Here is an 18929-nt window from a genome sequence, read left to right as displayed (position 1 = left end):
CGCCAAAAAAGAAATAAAAAATATTGATGTATTTACAGATTTTTGTTTATGATTTTTCGCACCAAAGAGAGGTCACACTAAACACTTACAATGCCTTTAGAAGAAATTTTTTTGTACATATTTCCTGTGGCCGTTTGCATAAACATAGCCGTGATGTTAAGACTGCGTCTTAAGAATGATTCTGACTAACTAGCAGTTAGTTAGGATTAATCAAGATTATTATTTGGATTTAAATGAGACCAATCTACCCTCCTATGTAACATACTTAAAACAGTTATGATCAGTCTTGAAGAAAAAAATTAATGACTTACTTTTAAGACTAGTCTTAGAAGTTTATGCAGCCGGCCCCTGTATTTTCTGTTTGTATCTTAAAGTGCCTATATTATGAAAAACTCACTTTTTCTGGGTTTTGTGGTGTTCTTTTGTGTCTCTGGTGCTTCCACACACCTACAAACTTGGAAAAAATCGATCCATGTTGTTTTAGTGAGATACAGGTTTCTGAATGTTTCAAAATCAGCTCTGTTGTGATGTAACTAGCCTTGTCGTCACATTCCGTTTGAATTTTCCCGCCCACTACCCAGGTCTCCACCCACCAGGTAGCTACAGAGAGCAGTCACTCGCAAAAACACTCCATACCTTACCGTTATCATCGTTGATATCCTACATTGTCATCATGTCTCACGGAAATAACAGCGCTATTTGGATATTATGTATTATACTCCCGCCCTACTTTAAAAAAAGTTTTAACACGTGTTTATGTGTTTACTGGAAACTAAAGTGTAATCTCATTGTTCCGACAAAACTTACTAAGTAATAGTGTTTTGCCAAACTAAAAGTGTTTTGCCAAACTAACCAAGACCGGTCATTACCGACCCAGCTTTTTCGACAAGCCTAACGTACCCCCAAGTCTCTATCACTTTCCCAAGATACAGCGGACCTCCCGGTAGCTTCTAGCAATTAGCATGCTGTCCACAAGCAGTATACATCCCCTGCTGTGTCTTAATTTCTGTAATTTGTGAGTAAATATGTTTGAAAATGGGAATATGTTAGCGTTGTCCAGGGCAAAACAAGTGTATTGTTGAGAGTGCTACAGTATATCACATCACAATTTACTCTGGAATCATTGTGTGTCATGAGTTTCTTCTCCTGGAATGTACTTATTAGTGATACTTTTTTGCTGGATTTGTCTGTTGGCAATACATAAATAACTCGTTTATAATAATAATACATAAAAACAATAATACAGTCTGTACTGCTCGCAATACCATTGCGCATGCGCACATGACGTTAGTAGTGGGGTGGCCAAAGGAGCAGCAGCTTATAAATATGTAAGGATCACCTCAAAACGGCATAATCTGAAATGCACTGAAACAGAGGCTACTAGAGATGGGTAACAATCTTTTCCTACAAGCTAGTTCGAGCAAACAACTGCTGAAACATGTTTTATGGAACTCATACACCTATTTAACTTGTGGAAAATCAGTCAAAAGATCGGCACTTTAATAAAATAGATTGAAAAATAAAAAGCTTATGGATGGACATTAAAACTTTTCAAATAGCATAAAGACAAATAAGAAAAATTATCAACAATCAAATCCAGCAATGATGAACCCGAGTACCCAGAGCTTTCTGTCATGGGAATGGAAGCTGAGCCTGTGTTCTCCGATTTTCCTGTCATAACCATTTGCTTAGGAGTGACTGTGCCTAGGAACTTCTGACTATTTAAGTATCCATGCTGTAGAGTTTTGTGCCATCTTTGCACGAATTGATTGTAGAAAACAGTGCCAAACATTTTATGTAATATGTAGTGATTCTATATCTGCTCTTGCGAGCATTAAAACAGGCACAGTTGAAATGAAATGATCAGGGCCTGCTTTATGATATTTTATTTAATGATACAGCACCAGTCAGGGAAAGGAATAATATTGCATTCATGTTCATTTGGGTATCCTGGGTAATGAGAAAGGAGACACTAGCAAAAATGCTGCTAAAAAGAAAATGTTGAAATTTTTCAAATGTTGAAGTTCTCCAAATCATAGGGTAAGAGCATAGTTTGGAGTGAAATAATGAAGAAATTGCATCTGCAGTGGTGAAATGAAAACCACCCAAAAACCTCATGTCTTACTAGTCCGCACTTTCATGATGTAATGTCGGAAAGAAGTCTGCTGTGACCCATGACCACCCTATTCAAACCAAAAATGACAAATTGGACACCCAACGGTCACAAGAAATGACAGGGAAAAACACAAGCTCAGAATAGTCCAAAACACAGGCACTGATCATAAACCTGAAAACATAGTAAACAGGAATAAACACTTGATATGTTTTAACTTACGATACTTTGCAAAGAGTTTGTGTGTGAATAGGGTTTAAATAGTCCAGGTAATGAGTAACATGTGTGGTAGTAATCACTGTAATGGAGTCCTGAGGTAATGTGGAGAAAAGCTTCTAGTGGCCAGAAGAGGAAGCCACAGTAGTGTTGATGTTGATTTGATGTCAATCTTATGACATTTGGGGGCATTGGGTTTTGGTTACGTAAAAACATGACTTAAAGCCAACCAAAATATCAGTGTATGAAGATGTTGGTAAAGTTGTTAAAGATGTAAAGATAAAGATTTGACATTATGGGTGTTGGTGGCTGTTGGTGGCCTGACTTCCTACCAACAAAATATTAACATCATGTGTCATCATATTCTAAATCAAACTGAAGTTTACATTAGACATTGTCCTGACATTGAATTGTGGTCACCTTACGTCAGAACCTATATTCCATCAAATTGCAATGTCTAATGACGTTGTGTGCCTGCTGGTTTAATTTAACACTGGCGGTTTTGCGCTGATTCTTTATACAAATTACTGCAGAAAATGCTGATATGGTCTCTAAAAACCCTTGATACACAGTTTTAAACACATTAACTACAAATCAGTTTGTTACAACACAAAATAAGCATAAAATGTCGTCCCCTCACCGGCACTATCCCGCCCCCTCAGATCACCATTAATGCTGAATGGGATTTTAATGATAAAATGTGCTATTAAAAATCACATTTGCCTAGTGCAGGGATAGGCAACGTTGGTCCTGGAGTCCCGATGTCCTGCAGATTTTAGCTCCAACACTGATACAACCGAGCCTACCAGTAGTTTTCAGGTAACTCTTTGATTAGTTGTTCAGGTGTGCTTGTTTAGAGATGGAGCTAAACTCTGCAGGACATTGGCACTTCAGGACCGCTTGACTAAGCGTGCTCCCCCACCCTAATAAAATTACGTAAAATGTCTTGCACTATGGAAAGCAAACACGAAAGCTACAAACATTACATGATTTCAAAGTTGTATTTTTTTAAACTAATTTCAACATTGACATTCGAAGATGGATTAAAATAAAAGAAACTAATGCAACTGCCATTACCTCTGGGTCTGAGCTCCAGTGTTGTGCTAATGTAGGTGTGCATTTTCTTTGTAGTTGTATATAGTACGATTTTTCAGAGCTCTGTACGTTGCTCATTATTGCTGCAGTTTTTGAGGTTGTATTACAGAGATGTTTGTTTATAACGCTTTTAAACTTAAGGAACGTACCACAGCTATATGTACTTTCTAGCTGGGAAAATGAGATGCATTCATGTTATCCCCCCCAATCAGCGCTCGGCTGGCACTGGCACTGATAGCAGCTCACACCACAGGAAAAATTTCGACAACACATATGAGTTAATCACATTAAACACCTACTGTGCCTGTAATAACCAAAGAATGACCAGAATAAACTTCAAACTGACTGTCCGCATACCAAACATCTGTGATGTTTCATTTCTCAGTGTCTTCGTCATGTCAGTGTGGATTTTCATTAGTTTGTTGTTAATTCACCAGAATCACTTGTGTATAAAAATTATAAATGAAAAAATGAAACTAAAGAAGACAGAACTGAAGGAGGTCATCTGTCATTACATTGTCTACTCAAAATGTGTTAGATATTAATAACACCTCTCGCTTCCTGCATCTCTCATCTTTAGTTGCTTGTAACAATAGTTTCCAAACAGGCTGATAAACATAATGCACAATATCTTACAAAGTCATAATCTTATATTTTTACTTTATGCACTTTTTGCAATATCATTAATTTTTAATGAGAATCATTTCACCTTCTGCATTTTTTGCAAAAGCATGTTTTATGCTGTTTGTGGCTGGTAGCCGGAGCGGGGCTTATTTTCAGCCCTGGCGTTTCATACCTTATTTAATTCACACTTTAGTTCACCACTGACTATATTAAAATAAATACTCAGTATATAAGTAAGCAATAGTGAACTGTTTTCTAAAGCCTTGTGCTTCATTGTATTTAAAAAAAAATATCGTTTCCAATTTAGTGTAAATACAGAAGCCTAAGTGTTGCTTCACACTAAATGGTGGTTTGCCAACAACGTTGTTTTGCCACTAGCATCTTGCACTGCTCCTTACTTAAGGGCCGTTCACCCCAGGTCAAAAAGACGTAGTATTTAATGTATTAAAAATATACTTAAAATACAAATAGTATGTTTATAATACATTTGTATTTCCAACATACTTATTTGAAGTGTATTAAAAATACGTTAAATTGCATTTAAACGTATTTTTTAAAAGTATACTAGAAGTACACTTGTAATAAATATATACTTAAGTACATTTTTAAGAAATATGCTAAACTTAAGAATATTTTAAATGTATTTATATTAAGTGTACTAGAAGTACATTGGTAATAAATATATGCTTTATTACATTTTTAAGAAATATGCTAAACTTAAGAATATTTTTAATGTATTTGTATTAAGTGTATTAGAAGTACATTGGTAATAAATATATGCTTTATTACATTTTTAAGAAATATGCTAAACTTAAGAATATTTTTAACGTATTTATATTAAGTGTACTACGTATGCTGGTAATAAATATATGCATAATTACATTTTTAAGAAATATGCTAAACTTAAGAATATTTTTAATGTATTTATATTAAGTGTACTAGAAGTATGCTGGTAATAAATATATGCATCATTACACTTTTAAGAAATATGCTTAACATAAATGTACTTCTAGTGAAGTTTTAGTATATTTGGATAAAACATACTTTTTTCAAAACATGATTCATTAATTGTAATAAGCTAACATTGAACTTTCCTCAAGCATTTCAACATTATATCATTCCGATTGCATAATAAACTATTTTTTCAAAGATTTGCTTAAAATCTTACGTTTGCTAGTGTATATTTTTAAACAACACACGTGACACACGTGACTAAACCTGATTGGTTGTTGTCATAGTAACACGTCACGGTGCTATTTGAAAGCTGTAGTTGTTCAGTGAGTTTAGTTCACGAGTTGCATGCGGTTGCTTGCGTTAAACGTATAAACTGTTAAATTAGATGGCGACTCTGCATTAAACGTATTTATTTAATTAATCGGCGATCGTATTTCACGAGAGGACTAAGATAAAACAACTCGATTTAAAATGTGAGCAGTTTTAGTGGATCTGACGTTGAGGGAAAAAGTATTTCGCTTTTTGTTTGGAGATGAACGAGACAACACGAGGGTAAGTGATGACAGATTTTCGCATTTCTTTATTAAGTTAACTATTAAATAAGTAAACATTACATTACATTTAACCCAGCTTTTTTATGTAACGTTATGTCTGTATTGCGTGTGGTATTTTGAACATCTTTATTTTCTGACTAACGTTCGGCATTTCTCTTAAGCATTTCAGAAATCATTAAAACCTTTCTTTTTTTTTAGCACAGCGACATAAATATGACCAACCAGATCCCAAGTAGACAGGAAAAAATGAAGATATAGCGCATAGAAAGACTTATTCTTGGTGGTAAGTTTGTTGTTGCTATTTGTTTTCACGTTTAAGTTTTTCTAATGTTTCTCTTGCAACGCTAACGTTAGTTTAAAATAAATGTTTGAGCTGTCTTACCTGAAAATACCATGATATGACCATATGGTTATTATAACTCCAGTAATGTTCAATGGCTAATGTTTATATCAGTTCAATCTTGACAACCTTATTGTCTTTTTGTTTATTTTTAAATGTATTTCTAATTACATATGGACACAAAAATGACATTGTAAGAAGGGATACTTTTATTAGAGATTGTAAAACTGCCGAGGCTGGGTTTGATTATATTATATTGTCTTAAATATATTGTACTCGGGGTAAATAATTCTTAAAACGAAAACATATCATTAATCATCATTTACCTGCCTGTTGTTTTTCAGATCAACTGCTATTGACATTTTTGAATTGGGACAATTGTGGAGTGATTTGGAAGAAAAACATTTGCAACACATCCATTACAGGTGGCTAATTCCTTTTGAATTATTCTTGTAAAAACCGTTTGTTTTTATTGTAAAGCTGTAAGGGACTTGGCCTAGTCATCCTTGCATATACCATTTGGCAGGGCACCAGACTAACTTTTTTTACTAGGAGCACAGTGGCCCCCAACTGAAAATTTTAGGGGCGCAACCAGAAAATTAAGGGGCACACACGGTAAAACAACATGTTAACCAAATATTTACATGTCTACTAATTTATACTGTACTACTAATAAATACTTTTTATTATAGATTCAGAAAGTACAATGTACTTTTTCAAATTCAGTGTCAAATCACAAAAAAAGGTCACATTTGCTGGTCACACATGTGCGACCGGATGTAAAATTCAGTGGCACACTCTCAAATTTTGGTGGCCACCATTTGATAGCAGTCTGGAGCCCTGTTTGGCATCATTTCTGATTTCCTTAAATCTCCTTAAACAGAGGTGAACCTTAAGTTTGCAAGACCACAATAGACAAACAATGGAAAATGATCTAAAACACAATTATCAATGTAAAACATATCCTGTAATACACACAGGTTGCTTTATTTCATGAGCCTGTTCTAATCCTATCTTCATTCCCACTTGTAGAGTGCTCTGACAGATAAAACTGACACACTTGATGGGGACACAGTCAAAGCTTTAAAAGGTAAACTGAGAAGTTAACAAAACTTCCATACATGCATATCTATGCCAATTTATTTTAAACATGGATAGCCAAATGTTCATTCATTATTGGTTGATTGGTATATTTTGTTTCCTTTTCACAGACCTTGTGATAAAGCAGTCTTCAATTACTACGGTGTCTGAATTGCAAGAAGTCACCCTCCACTTAAACATGTGATATCTAAACTGTTTTGTGTTTTAGTTCAGCTTTTTATAGGTTTATCTTAAGTTGGTTAAAGGCGGAGTGCAGTATTTTTGAAAGCCAATGTTAACATTTGAAATTACCTAAACAAACTACCCAATAGAATCTGGACCTTCTTTTGATGGATCCACCACACACATACGCAACCCCGGCAAGGATGTCGGTTAGTAGACATAGGTTGGTAGTCGGCCCAATTTCCTTTTCCAAAGCGTTTTTCAAACATTGTGCACTCCGTCTTTAAATTGCACTTAAAACATTTTTTTTTTTCAGTAACTTTTTATGCAGAGAATTACATTATGATTATTATATAATCATTGCTTATGAATATTTAGTGATTGCATATTCATAGTGTACTTTTCATTAATACATTTAATGTTAATGTTGTACAATTTGATAGAAGTAGCTCTGTAATTGCATTTCTCTGATATTTGTTTTATATAGACCCTTTGCAAACACGTGACCTAGACCACGTGACGACGCCATGCTGGACGGCAAAATCACTGGCGCACTAGGTTGATTAGTAATAGACGAGCGGGATTTTTGATTAGTTTTAAACAGTTTAAATATATATTACACTAAAATACATGGCTTCTTATATTAAGGAAGTTGTTGTTCCGTTATCGGTCGAGGTAGGGCATTTGGTAGGTCCTCACAAAAAGCGCTATTTAGAGAAGTTAGAGATAGCGGGACTGGATACCGACCCTTACCTTCTTCCTCCTTCAATTTTCACGGACCTCATTAAATCGCCGAATCTGCCCGACTTCAGCCCACATGATTTGTACCACTATGTGGTAAACGGGATATCCTCATAGACTGGTGCTGATCTTAAGGCTTTTAAAAGTCTGCAGAGCTGCCAACTTCTGAGTCCTAACCATTTGCCAATTGATAATAGTGTGGATTTTAGCTATTTCTGTGTTAAATAGTTGGAAAAGACTGCGGTAAAATGGTTCACAGTACAAATCGAATCATATTTTAGAAATTAAATTGAAATAAAAGCTTTTACTGAGTTTAAATGCCTGAGATTAGAGTCTTTACTATTATTTTATACACTTCTATTATGCTTTTCTTCTGATAAAATCTAATGAATGGGCTACTGGTCTCTGTAAAATGTATAACTGCAGATAACAGCAGCTTTGATTCAGTTTATCCACTGAGAAAGAGAAGCGTAAAGTGATGATTTGTGATAGAGGGACTGTCAAAATCAAATAAACCAAATGAGTAGTTTATATTAAACTAAAGCAACAGATAATGTGTATGTCAAGACCATATAATTATATTTCGTATATATTATTGTTTATAGATGTCAAATATCAATTGACTTTTTTTATTAAAACCTGTCACCGCAAACATCACGCAGGCTTGTACTGCTTGCAAACATGCACACGCAAGTGATGGTTGCTTAAAATTGCTGTTTTCTGAGGGTATCTGCGTGCGTGGAATCCGGGCAGGTCTCTGCTTTTCATCCAGACCTTGACGCTTTGTGTGTTCGACTGGTGCGGAGCTGACTGATCGGCGTATGACATCAGAGTAACGCGAGAGCAAAGGTAAAGGCGGACCCTTTTGTAACATTTCGACTTGCTCTCGCAGTACTCTGATGTCCTCGCTGCCGAACTTCCTGCGCAGCGCCACATAAAGTGAAATGCTCTTTGCAGCAAAGTACCAGCAACATGAGAAGTGGTGGCACGCAAAAGACAGTGAAGGTACGCTTAAATATAAAAGTGTCAGTACTGCGAGCACTGGTTTAGCTACTTACATCGTGAATATGGATGTGTGGCGTGAGAATGGGGTCAATTGCGATGCGTGGGAGTTAGCAGCTATGATTTATGGTGTCACTGCAGCATTAAACAATAACATTCATGTAAAAATAATGTATTTATGCCACTTTTCTGTAATGGTAGGTGCATCATAGCAACACGAAATAACCATTTTATGACCCTAACGAACACAAACACGTACTTGTTCGGCTTGCCGTCCGTCTACAATATAGCACTTCCGCCGTCCGTCATGGCGTCCATAATTCGCGCAAGTAGACCGTGACGTCACGTGCAAAGGGTCTATTGTTTCTCTTTGGTCAAGAGATTATGTATGTCTCTGTGCTTGATTAATTTACTTTAGATATTTTTGTAATGTACACATCACAATATCAAGTATATTAAATTGTTCTGTATTCAAAATCTGTGTATGTGTCTTAATATTTAATGATTTTAATATAACATTTTAAATATTAAAAACAGCTTTATAATAAAATAGTAGTGTAATGCTAATACATTTCTATTAATGTAATGCTAGTATATTTCTAATATGCTGAAGTACTATTAAAGTGTTCTTAAAGCACAGTTAAATTAAGCTTTAAATGTATTCTAACTGTATTTTTAAGTGTATGAGAAGTGCATTTCAAATGAATTTTAAAGAAGTACACTTAAATTGCACTAAATATATTTGAAGTTGTTCCAATTTAACACAATTTCAATATATTAAATATAATGCAAATAGATTAAAATTGACTTTAAATATATCTTGAAATGCATTTAATATATTTGAAGTGGGTTCAATATAATACATTTAATATGCATTTAGTATAGTAGCTTTTAAATATATTAAGTATGTCCCAAAAAATACTATTTAAATATATTTCTTTTTCACCTGGGACATTATAATGATAACTATAAAAAAATATATAGTTTTGAGAATCATTTTATATGATAGACAAGAGTTGAGTTCACACCATAACTATAACGATAAAGATACAACAAACAATTCAGTTGGGATCACTTTCTGAGCGCTTTTTCCCCACCTGATGAACAATAAACCATTGACAGCCAATCAAATCTATTTGGACTTCAAGTGCACATGCAAATGACAGTGGAAAAGATCAATGCGGAAGTCTATCCCTGCTGAAAAAACCAGCATACCAGCAAGACCAGCATATGTTGTGTTTTGGTGCTGGTTTGCTAGTGAACACCAGCTAAACCAGCATCAAACCAGCATTAGCACCAGCTAAACCAGCATTAGCACCAGCATCCCATGCTGGTCATACCAGCATATGTTGTGTTTTGGTGCTGGTATGCTGGTGACCACCAGCTAAACCAGCATAGACCAGCATAATTACCATGCTGGTCCATGCTGGTTTGATGCTGTTTTTTTCAGCAGGGATAACATATAATTACCTCAGGTATCCAGCGCTGATGCAGTTGCTGTGAAATTAACTATGTAATGCTTTTTTCCTACCACATTGACTACGCCAAAAGGTAAGATATTAACTTAGATTACACAAACTAGATTCACTGTTTAGACATGAAATGCAGCGTGTTGAGGACATCTGTTGGGTTACTCGCTGTGTAAATGCTACAAGAACAGCATATTTACATATTCAGTGACATGTAAACAATTGCAAATATCCAATACAAGTTAATGTCATGAAAGGCAAGTATTTGCGCGAATGCCCCACACGTGAGCGAATTAGCATAAAGTTATCGTTATAATGTGGACGCTAATATAGTTATCGTTATAGTTAACATTATAATGTGAATGACCCTTTAGGGTGAACATATTTTAATGTTTCAAACAAGAGGACAATGAGGAGGCAGATAGAACCAGAATGATGGAATGATTTTCAACAAAAACAGTATGTACTGTACAGTTGTGCTTCATGCTCTGTAAAAAAAAATGAAATTACTTAAAATACACCATGAATTAACACCACTCAGAGTCCACAGTAAGGATGTGTTCATATATGTCATATTTGGTTAGATTTAAACAAACTCTGGTGCAATCAGAGTCCTGCAACGGGTCGGGTATTCGCGGGTATGCGCATATAAGTGTCTTAAACGGGTGGATTTAATTTTGATATTATCACGGGTGAGGGGTCGGATCTGGTGCTGAACTTTGCGGGTACGGGCGGGAGCGGGTCTCCAAAAATGGACCCATGCAGGTTCATTTGAGTAAATGTGAATGCTGCCACTACAACTTTGGTGTGCACTAAACAAGTGAACCAAAACCACTGAAGTTGGTGATAAAATTGGTCATCAAAGCCGACCCTTCAGGCAGGGACATTATTTTTACGCATTAAGGTTCACTATCTTTAGGTGCGGACCAAATAAACAAAAAAAAAACAAAAAAAACACACTCTTAGAGACTATTTTAAATTATCATATTTTAACTCATAAAATGGTTAGTTAAAATTGATTCTAATAGTTGTGTTGCTTTAATATTTGTATTGTTTAGTAACGATTTTATAAAAGCAATAAGGTACTCGAGGCTTCTGTATGGTGAAACAGCTGCAGGCGCAATCTGACCCTACTCTTCAGACTTATTCATGATACAGCACAGCATTTTATACCTTACAGCAAGGTTCCCCAAATCTTACCCTGGAGGGCCAGAGCACTGCAGAGTTTAGCTCCAACCCTGATAAAACACACCTGAGCAAGCTAATCAAGGTCTTCATGATCACTAGAAAATCACAGGTGGGTAAATTTGATTAGGGTTGGAGCTAAACTCTGTAGTGCTCCGGCCCTTCAGGGTAAGATTTGGGGAACCCTGCCTTACAGCATTATTTACATAAAACTCTAGGATCAGATAATATCTGTAATAGCACAACAATCTGCTAAAATGAGCCAAAATCATATTAGAGTATAGGAGTGTATATGTTTCAATAATGTACTCTTCCTGTTATCTTTCATTCCAACATGCAAAAAAAAAGAGCAAGAGACAGAATTCAAGTGCAAAAGTCATCTTTAATAATACAAAATGGGGAAAGAGGGATGCAGAAAACACAAGCTTCAAACACTCAAAATGACACAAAACCAAAGAAGGGTTAGGGTAGAAAAGAGCTGCTTTACAAAATATTTTCTACTTTATCTTCCCGTTTTTACTGTGACTGGAATAACTTATACACTTCCATTGTCATGTCTTCATATTGTTCAGGCACAGAAGCCAAAAGGCTCTTAGATCGGCAAGAACAGATAAAGAATTAAAGGACATTTGTTTAAAAAATGCAATACAGAATCTAACATGTTTTCATTTGGCATGCATCTTTATTTTGCTTGCACATTATATATTTTTTTCTGAATTTTCACATTCATGATGACTTTAAACAGAGTATGACACATTTTTTAAACTATATTGTAAAGAGAAACAGGAGAGGAGTGTTTAAAGTCATACTTCAGTGAATGTTCTTGACACAACATCTTTTAGGTCATCTCTGTGAAAGACAGAACTGTTTTCGGTCCCATCTAGAAAATCAAACAATTAAATGACAAATTATTTATAATTTATCATTATTTATGTTCAGATGTACTGTATGTATGCATGTATTATTGTTGTTTAAAAATAAATATTATACAAATATTTAAAATTATTTCATATTGTCAAGTCAGATATCAGCATTGATGAAATTTACGCCACATTCATATTTTTAAAAAAATAATCAAACCCACACTTGAAGAACAAAAAGGATTTTTGGAAGTTGTAACCTAATAAAAAAAGAGAGAAAATATATTGATATACTAACAGCTGTTGTGCAGTGTTCAGGTCTGTGGTCACAACTGCTGTAAAAATAAAAATAATACAATTTATATTCATATATATTTTATAAATTTTATTTTAATGTGTAAAACAAGTGATCATTTAAAATTTTTATTTAATCTTGACCAGCAGGTCACTGTAAGTCATTTGTATTTTCTACCTTAAGTAATTGTCTGTATCACCTGTTGTTGCATCAGTAACAGTAAATTCGACAGGAGTATGTAAATCTTCTACAGAGATTTTAGCAACTGAACACAACATTTCAAGTTATTTTACTTAGTTTTACCAGTGACTGTGAGTTGAACAGGAGCCTGTAGATCTCCTACAGAACAGTAATACCAGCCAGAATCACTCTTCATCAGTCCAGACATCACCAGAGTCAAAGATCCTCTCCAATCATCACTGATCTTAACTGATGCATTCTGGGATGTGTCAGATCTTCCCACTGTGTAACATCTCTTGTCTTTATATCTGCACCACTGTTTGTGTTTATTCTTATATGTTGAAGTGTAGAGACACTGAACACTGATATTACCACCTTCATCTGCAGTTACACTGCTGGACATCACAGAGACATCGGGAGCTGTCATCACACAGACAGATGATATTTGTCATTGACATTTATCAGAAACAAGAGCAATCTGATGATGAAGTGTAAAATAAATCTCATACCTGATTGGATTTTGAGGTAAAACCTTTCTGTCACATCGCAGTCTCTATTAATTTCCACAGCACACCAGTAAGTTCCAGTGTTTTGCTCCTGCAGGTTTCTCATAGTGACAGTAAATAAACTCTGATCAGGATGATCAATTACTGACACGTTTCTTTTAGTTTCATTTGCATATGCCAGAAAAGAGCAGGAACTGTAAGATCCTAATGGATGATAGCACCAGTATTTCTTGTGTTGGGTGTATTTACTTTCATAATGACATGGAATAATAACAGATCCACCAGTCTGAACAGTTAATGTGCGACACTCATCACCTATAAATCATAAACAAAACAACTCTTACAATTTTAGCTAAACAGGTTTTTGTCACAACTGATGGTCAAATTATAAATCTAAACCTATTATGTTTGTATTCTACACAGTTTATTTGCCATTTGTATCAAAAATGGATAAAATCAGCAGCCATATCACCCTGTAGCCCAAGACAGCTTGCCCACTGAAGCTAAGCAGGGCTGAGCCTGGTCAGTACTTGGATGGGAGACCACCTGGGAAAACCAGGTTGCTGCTGGTAGTGGTGTTAGTGAGACCAGCAGGGGGTGCTCGGTCTGTGTGGGTCCTAACACCCCAGTATAGTGACGGGGACACTATACTGTCAAAAAGCACCGTCTTTTGGATGAGACATTAAACTGAGGTCCTGACTTTCTGTGGTCATTAAAAATCCCAGGATGTCATTCGAAAAAGAGTAGGGGTGTGCCCCGGCATCCTGGCCAAACTTGCCCATTGGCCTACTAATCATCCCCATATCTACTAATTGGCTATATGTCTCCTCTCCACTAATAAGCCTGTGTGGTGGGAGTTCTGGCGCAATATGGCTGCCGTCGCATCATCCAGGTGGATGCTGTACATTAGTGGTGGTCGAGCAGATTCCCCCATTCATATGTAAAGCGCTTTGAGGTCTGCAGAAAAGTGCTATATAAATGTAATGAATGAATTAATAAAACGGAGTATATAAATTGTTGAAGAAATTATACATTTTTAATGACGCTTGTAGATCTTAACACTGCTTGGTTGGAATACATAACCCTGCTCCTCCTGAATTTAGTTAAATAAACTTCATTTCACAAATTAACATGTAATCAATAGGGTACCCAAAAAACTTCCCAAACAATACCACATAAATGACAGACAGCAGCCAGAAGAACATCCCAAATAAGTATGAGTGCCAAAAAAAAACTACGGAAAATGGTAAGAAACTACTGATTTAACTGGGACGGCCCTCTCAGCATCCAACGGGGGCTTTAGCTGATCTGCCAACAGTCAAACAGGGAGCACACTAGCATATAGTACAGTTTGAAATTGGGATTGGGCGAGTTAGGCAAATTGGCCGGGAGGGCTCTCCTTTGGCTGAGATGCTCACAGCATCAGAAGGAAACCCACCAGTCAAGCGGGAAGTGCTCATGTGAAAGGTGAGATTTTTAAAGAGGGAAAACAGGCCCTCGACTGGGAAGACCATTGCAGCATCCAAAGAGGATTTTAGCTGGGATGCTCATGGTATCAGATGGGTAGGTCCCGCTGGCAGTCAAACAGGGAACATTCTCATGTATGTCTTGAGATGGAGGGAGCAAAATTTGGCAGTTTGTCCGGGAGGGCTATCACTGCAGCATTGAGGGGTGGGACAATAGTTTGCACCCTTATTATTTATTTGTTCATTTTTTTACTCATTTATGACAAGGGGCTTGATTGGTAGACAAATAAAAAAGCCAATTTATTCTTAAGGGCAACACTGTCATGACCGCAACCTTCTTAAAACTGATGCCATTAATCTAATCGCGTCATTTCCTACCCAGTCTCATGTAGATGTGTATAAATAGCACAAAGTTTGAAAACCTTTTGAAACCAAATCATTTTGTCATTTAATTTATTGGTTTCTCAATTTTTTTTGTTTTTTTTTTTAAACCATTTCATTGGTCATGGGTTTAGGGTTAGATTTCAGATTTGCTTAAGGAGTTTTTTTAATATACAGGTTTCTCCATGTTTTGTCTATTGTTAGCCATGGTCGCTTGGAGTTGGGGTTAGAATTGGGGTTTAGGTTAGGATGTCATTTTTACATAACAAAAAGTAGTTCTAACCCTAAACCCAAGAAAAGGGCATCATAAAAAGTCTTATAGCTTGGGTGGCACAGAGCGTCCTTATTAATGCAGTGCGTTTTGTTGACAATTTTAGCTGAACATCTTCACTTTATTAGAATACTGCACACAGGACAGAGACCGATTTAAATAAGAATTGAGTGAAGTGGATGGGTCCAATAATTTGCCCTCAGCGATCGGAATGCTGGGGTCTTTAAATTTTTTTGAACTGTGGGTGATGCCCTGCTAAAATAGACAACAGTAAGTTTAAATTTCACCACACGATGCTGCCACGTCATCCTTTGCTTCCTGTTTTAAGGTGCACAGCAGGATTGCTCCATAAGGTTAATGCGATATTAAATTCCCTTCATAGACGCCACAGAGCATTTGAAATTACGCATAATTGCGTGTAGCCCAGTAAGTGAGATATATTGGGGTGGTTTCCCGGACAGGGATTAGACAAGTCCTAGACTAAAATAAATGTAAGAGCTGTCCAAACTGAAAACAACTTGCTCTGACATATCTTTAAATACATCAGTGCCCTCTGTTTTGCCTTAAAATTCACACAAGTAATGTTTTTAGTAAGGCATGTTTGTTCAAACTAGTTATATTACCCAATTAAACTAAGGCCTAGTCCTGGTTTAAGCTAATCCCTGTCCAGGAACCGACAGGAGAATGACATCATAGTACCACGAGAGCGTTCGAAACCAGACTTCTTTGTATGAGAAGTAGGGTAAATGTAGGGTAATGTTACAAAAAAAAATTCTTTGATAATCAAAAACAAGTTCATCGAGGAATACCTTGAACACTGCATTCTAAAATTAATTTCTTGCAAAGATCAGGGTCAATTTTGCCCAGTGGTTCTCAACCCACGAGCCACATGTAGGCACGGCTCAGCATATGCCACCCTCATTAAAAAAATAACTTTCCACTACTACATGATATGAGCGAGGATGTGTTAGATACGAAACAAAGAGAAAGATTTGTTGCAACAGTCAGCCAAATGCAAGAGAAATTCATTGCTCGTTTTTCCGAGAAACGTAAGTGTGCTGGACAGTTAATCAGAGAGCCATTCACTTATCCTGTGGAAAAAATCAAAGACTTGGCTGCATGCTTCGGTTTGCCCTGCCAGCTACTGGAAGATGAACTAATGGATGTTCAGGGAAGAAGACACGCGTACACTAGAGGATGACACGGGAGTGGATTTTCACTTCTGTCCCGTCCCACTCCCATAGAAATAAATCTTGTCCCGTCCCACTCCCAGACCAAAGTTTAAAAAATAATCCCATCCCATCCCGCTCCTGGTAAATTGACTCCCACTCCCATCCCGCTCCTGTTTAAACTGACTCCCGCTCCTGTATCGCTCCCATATATTTTTTTCTTCAACTAGTGTTAAGTTCATACAAAGAATTTGATTTAATCTGCTCTCCATCCTGTTTTGGACCAGCTGCTGAGCCGGTTTCTAGATTTTCTCCAGGAAATGGAATACAGCAAATTAAAGAAAAACAATACATAGTTCACTCCATGTCTACAATAGTTTAATAACCCCAAAGTCTGGAGTCCAGAACACAAGAACCAGACGAATAATTGGATTATGGGTGTTTAATTCACAGTTGCAGTATGCATAAAACCTTCCATTGATATGCACTTAAGTATCTGTGTTTGTGTGGTTCTGCAACAACAAATAATAAACAAGAATAAAAGCCTTATGAAAGAACATTAATATACATTTGTTTAAATAACCAGCATTAACAGCTGTAATTAAGTTCAAAATATGCAAAAATATACAAGATACCACGAAATGGTGTCATATGTTCTAAAATGTGACTAGCACATGTATCAGATAACACATACAGTAAATAACTATATTTGTTAGAATTGTTAAATAACTGTATAAGTAGGGGTGGGCAAAAAAATAGATTCTTAGATGAATCGCGATTCGGACGTGGGACGATTCTGAATCGATTCACAAATGTCAAGAATCGATTCTTAAATGTTAGTTTACAAAATAACGTCACGTTATCAGAACCAAAAGGCGGAACTCAACTGGGGGAGCGGTGATGCACACGGACAACTTAAGAGAGCGCGCCCTGCAAGAGCGCATAGCGGAGCTTACAAGAGCAGAAGAGAAAGAACACTTTAAATGCTTGTAGGACTATACTGCATGTATCTCTACATTGAATTTAGGGCTGTCACCATTACTCTATTCTTTTTGAGGAGTTTTAAAAAAAATCCTTGAGTACATGTCGAGTACTCCTTAAAATAGCGGAGATGCGGTTTAGTGAAACAAACAGTATCAGAAGCATACAAATCAGCGCTACGCTGCCTCTCTCTCCCTCTCGTTTGCTCGCTCACACACACCGTGCGTGTGAATCAGGAACTGCGTGAGGCAAGAATGCGCATCCATGTGAATTTTGGAAGTTAAAGACGACTGAGCTGCAGTGGCATGGCAAAACACATTTGAGAAGAAAGGCGCAGCAACTCAAAAAGACCTGCGTGTTTCACAATTACTCCAAAAGACCATAATGACAATTTTGCGCGTGGAGCAGCAGTTGTGCGATCTACCGGCATTGCCTTTGCGATCGACGTTTTGGACACCCCTGCCCTAAACCATCCGCAGACTGTTTAGATATAACATGAATATACTTCTGTAAAAATATGCACATAGTTTGTTATTCAGTCTCTGGGTGCGCTGCATTATATAAATACAGTAATACTGCCAATCACTGTGTATAATGATGATGATTAGACGCTTAACGTTCGTGGAAGTTAATGCCGGTTAACATAGAATTAATATGTCACGTTAAATTAATATTTTTACTGGTTTTAATGTCTTACAACAGAAACAGGACATGTATGTATATAAGAATGACATTATTTATCCCTAGTTGCATTAAAGTACAGTATATGACAGTTCAGAGACTAGCAAAAGCGCAAACATTAACCTGGCTTTGAAAGCAAATGCGACGTAATGACGTCACAGATATGCAAATTAGTACGTCAAGAATCGATTCTGAATCGAATCGGGACCCTAAGAATCGATTCTGAATCGATTCATGAGGGTCCAAGCGATTCCCACCCCTATGTATAAGTATTAGAACTATACAATCTCCAATATAAGGAAAAATACTGAATAAATATGTACAAGATAAACTAACACAAATATAAACTGGGTACCATGACTATTAATGAGAAGATTCGCGCTATCTAACAGCTTCATTTACATTATGAATGATAACTGACAATATAACATAAAAGACGCGGTAATCTTGCTGCTAATTTAAAGACAACTAGAAAAAACTAACTATTCGGCACTGACGCACACAATAAAGCACAGAAACTATCCAAACAGCAGGAAATCTCTTCGCAACACAACTCTTGTCACACACTTATCTCTCCGTTTGA

At 36.4% G+C, this 18929-nt stretch overlaps 1 protein-coding gene and 1 pseudogene across 1 annotated transcript in view; one reads left to right on the top strand and one right to left on the bottom strand.

The window, feature by feature from the left end:
- Window positions 1-18929, bottom strand: part of LOC135767307 (polymeric immunoglobulin receptor-like) — a 34261-nt gene that overhangs the window by 14179 nt on the left and 1153 nt on the right. Inside the window, exons 2-3 of the mRNA XM_065276947.1 lie at window positions 13401-13712; window positions 13015-13311 (exon numbers count right to left, since the gene is read on the bottom strand). Coding sequence (XP_065133019.1) covers window positions 13015-13311; window positions 13401-13712 — 609 coding nt within the window. The remainder of the gene's footprint in view (window positions 1-13014; window positions 13312-13400; window positions 13713-18929) is intronic.
- LOC135767521 (5S ribosomal RNA) lies at window positions 13853-13969 on the top strand (annotated as a pseudogene).

Source organism: Paramisgurnus dabryanus, chromosome 6, assembly GCF_030506205.2.
Source record: "Paramisgurnus dabryanus chromosome 6, PD_genome_1.1, whole genome shotgun sequence".
NCBI classification, from domain to species: Eukaryota; Metazoa; Chordata; class Actinopteri; order Cypriniformes; family Cobitidae; genus Paramisgurnus; species Paramisgurnus dabryanus.
Note: the sequence above shows the minus strand (reverse complement) of the source record. Positions and strands in the feature narration are given on the sequence as shown.